This window comes from Nannospalax galili, unplaced genomic scaffold, assembly GCF_000622305.1.
Source record: "Nannospalax galili isolate Female #2095 unplaced genomic scaffold, S.galili_v1.0 scaffold5595, whole genome shotgun sequence".
In the NCBI taxonomy this organism is placed as follows: Eukaryota; Metazoa; Chordata; class Mammalia; order Rodentia; family Spalacidae; genus Nannospalax; species Nannospalax galili.
Genome location: NW_008335433.1, coordinates 85,963 through 87,730, shown reverse-complemented (window position 1 = coordinate 87,730; position 1,768 = coordinate 85,963). Strand labels below are relative to the sequence as shown.

General features: G+C 44.2%; 1 protein-coding gene across 1 annotated transcript in view; it reads right to left on the bottom strand.

The window, feature by feature from the left end:
* Window positions 1-404: 404 nt before the first annotated feature.
* LOC103731670 (female-specific lacrimal gland protein-like) overlaps window positions 405-1,768 on the bottom strand; it is a 5,144-nt gene continuing 3,780 nt past the window's right edge. The window contains exons 5-7 of the mRNA XM_017797380.1: window positions 1,095-1,196; window positions 883-912; window positions 405-582 (exon numbers count right to left, since the gene is read on the bottom strand). Of these exons, the coding sequence (XP_017652869.1) occupies window positions 896-912; window positions 1,095-1,196 (119 nt within the window). The 3' untranslated portion in view covers window positions 405-582; window positions 883-895. The remainder of the gene's footprint in view (window positions 583-882; window positions 913-1,094; window positions 1,197-1,768) is intronic.

Below are 1,768 nucleotides of genomic sequence, written 5' to 3'. Positions count from 1 at the left end.
AACCTCAAACTTGCAGCAATCCTCCCGCCTTAGCCTCCCAAGTGCTAGGATTACAGGCTGGACAGATCTAGCTTTTTTAAGCTTCTATGCTTTTTAAAAAATATTTTATATATTATGTTTATTTTATGTGTATGAGTGTATTGCCTGAATGTAGGTAAGTGCACCCGTGTCGTGCAATGCCCGCGGAGGGCAGAAGAAGCCGCCGGGTCCCCTGGAACTGGAGTTACAGTTGTCAGCTGCCATGTGGGTGCTGGGATTCGAACCTGGGTCTTTTGCAAGACCAACTGGTGTTCTTAACCGCTGAGCCATCTCTCCAGCCCCAAACAGCTAGATTTTTTAAAATAGTTAAATTGGAAAAGAAATTTCTTTTCCTTTGCAGTCGATTGAACAGACAGAATGCAGAATTGGTTTGCGTGAGAAATCAGTTTATTGCCATAGAATTGATGACTAAGTAAATCCATGCGTCAGAGGCTCCGGCTGTCCGGTTGAGATCTGAAGACTTGTGAGAGAAGTGGAGGAATCATCTTTGTTCCAGAGATTTGGATTGGGTGGCGAGGACGGCTCAGAACGCCTTTCTGACCTCTAAAACAGAATGGACAATGATAATAGTAAAAAGCAGGTCACATGATGCTATGGACATCAAGTTTCTGAAATCGTTAATAAAAAATAATATGGACTCATGACTATGGCTCCCGTATGACCAACCACGTAAATCAATGGCCTTTACGACAACCCCAGCACGACGGACATCAAACAGGGAAACAAAATAAACCTCTCCTAGACTTATGCATTTGACCACACAAATGCAAAATAAAATCAGCCCTAATGAAAAACACTGTGGTTAAAAATTTGAACAGACTTAAACAGTATGTTTCTACTTACCCAGTGGATGTCTTTAAGGTTCACACGTGTCTGTAAAATATAGTTTTGAGAGATAAATATAAACACAAATCAATCATTTGTGTATCTAAAGATTATTAAAAATACATGAATTTAAAAATAACTATCTTTTAATAGGAAAAAAACTCTGAATAAAAGAATTGTTCTGATTATGTTCATTTCTGACGTGTTTCCATGGGGTGCAGCGACATTACCCGTGGGCACCGCGTCCTGAATGTTCTCCTTGGCAATGCCGTGCTTCTCAGCCAGCTGGTAGAACTCCTGCAGCTGCTCCTCGGTGACAGTCGTGTCCTTTCCTGCGTCACAGGAAACACAAGGCAGACGGGATGCTCATTACGACGCTGGGGAACTTAGGATGGTTCCCGTTATAACACAACACGATGACCCGGCCAGTGGGAAGCTCCCGCCCCATTCCCTGATTCTCCTACAAAGTGAATCTGCGGGACCAGATCTCCTCAGAAAGAGGTGAACACGGTTCATCGAGTCACAGTGTGTGGGTGGGGGCCACCGTCCATCCTAAAGACGAGTAGACAAAATATGGATCGTGTGAACGTCAACCAGATGACGTGCTCACATGTGCCTTCTGAGAAAGACATGCTGCAGTTGGGGATGTTGGGAGGGGTCACCCAGGAATCCCTCCACACTCTGGGGACCCGTTTTCTGTCTGCGGAATTCCAGAATCCATTCTCTGGTGCCCTTGATCCATAATGACATACGGAGAGGGATGAGACCAGCCCACAGCAGACATGTGAGCACTGCCATTTTATGACAGGAAAGAAAAAAAAATCCCTCCATATGTCCAATCAAAGGCTTGATATGCGTCTACTTGAAATGTTGCTGCACTTCCAACAATTGCAATTCCATCTCA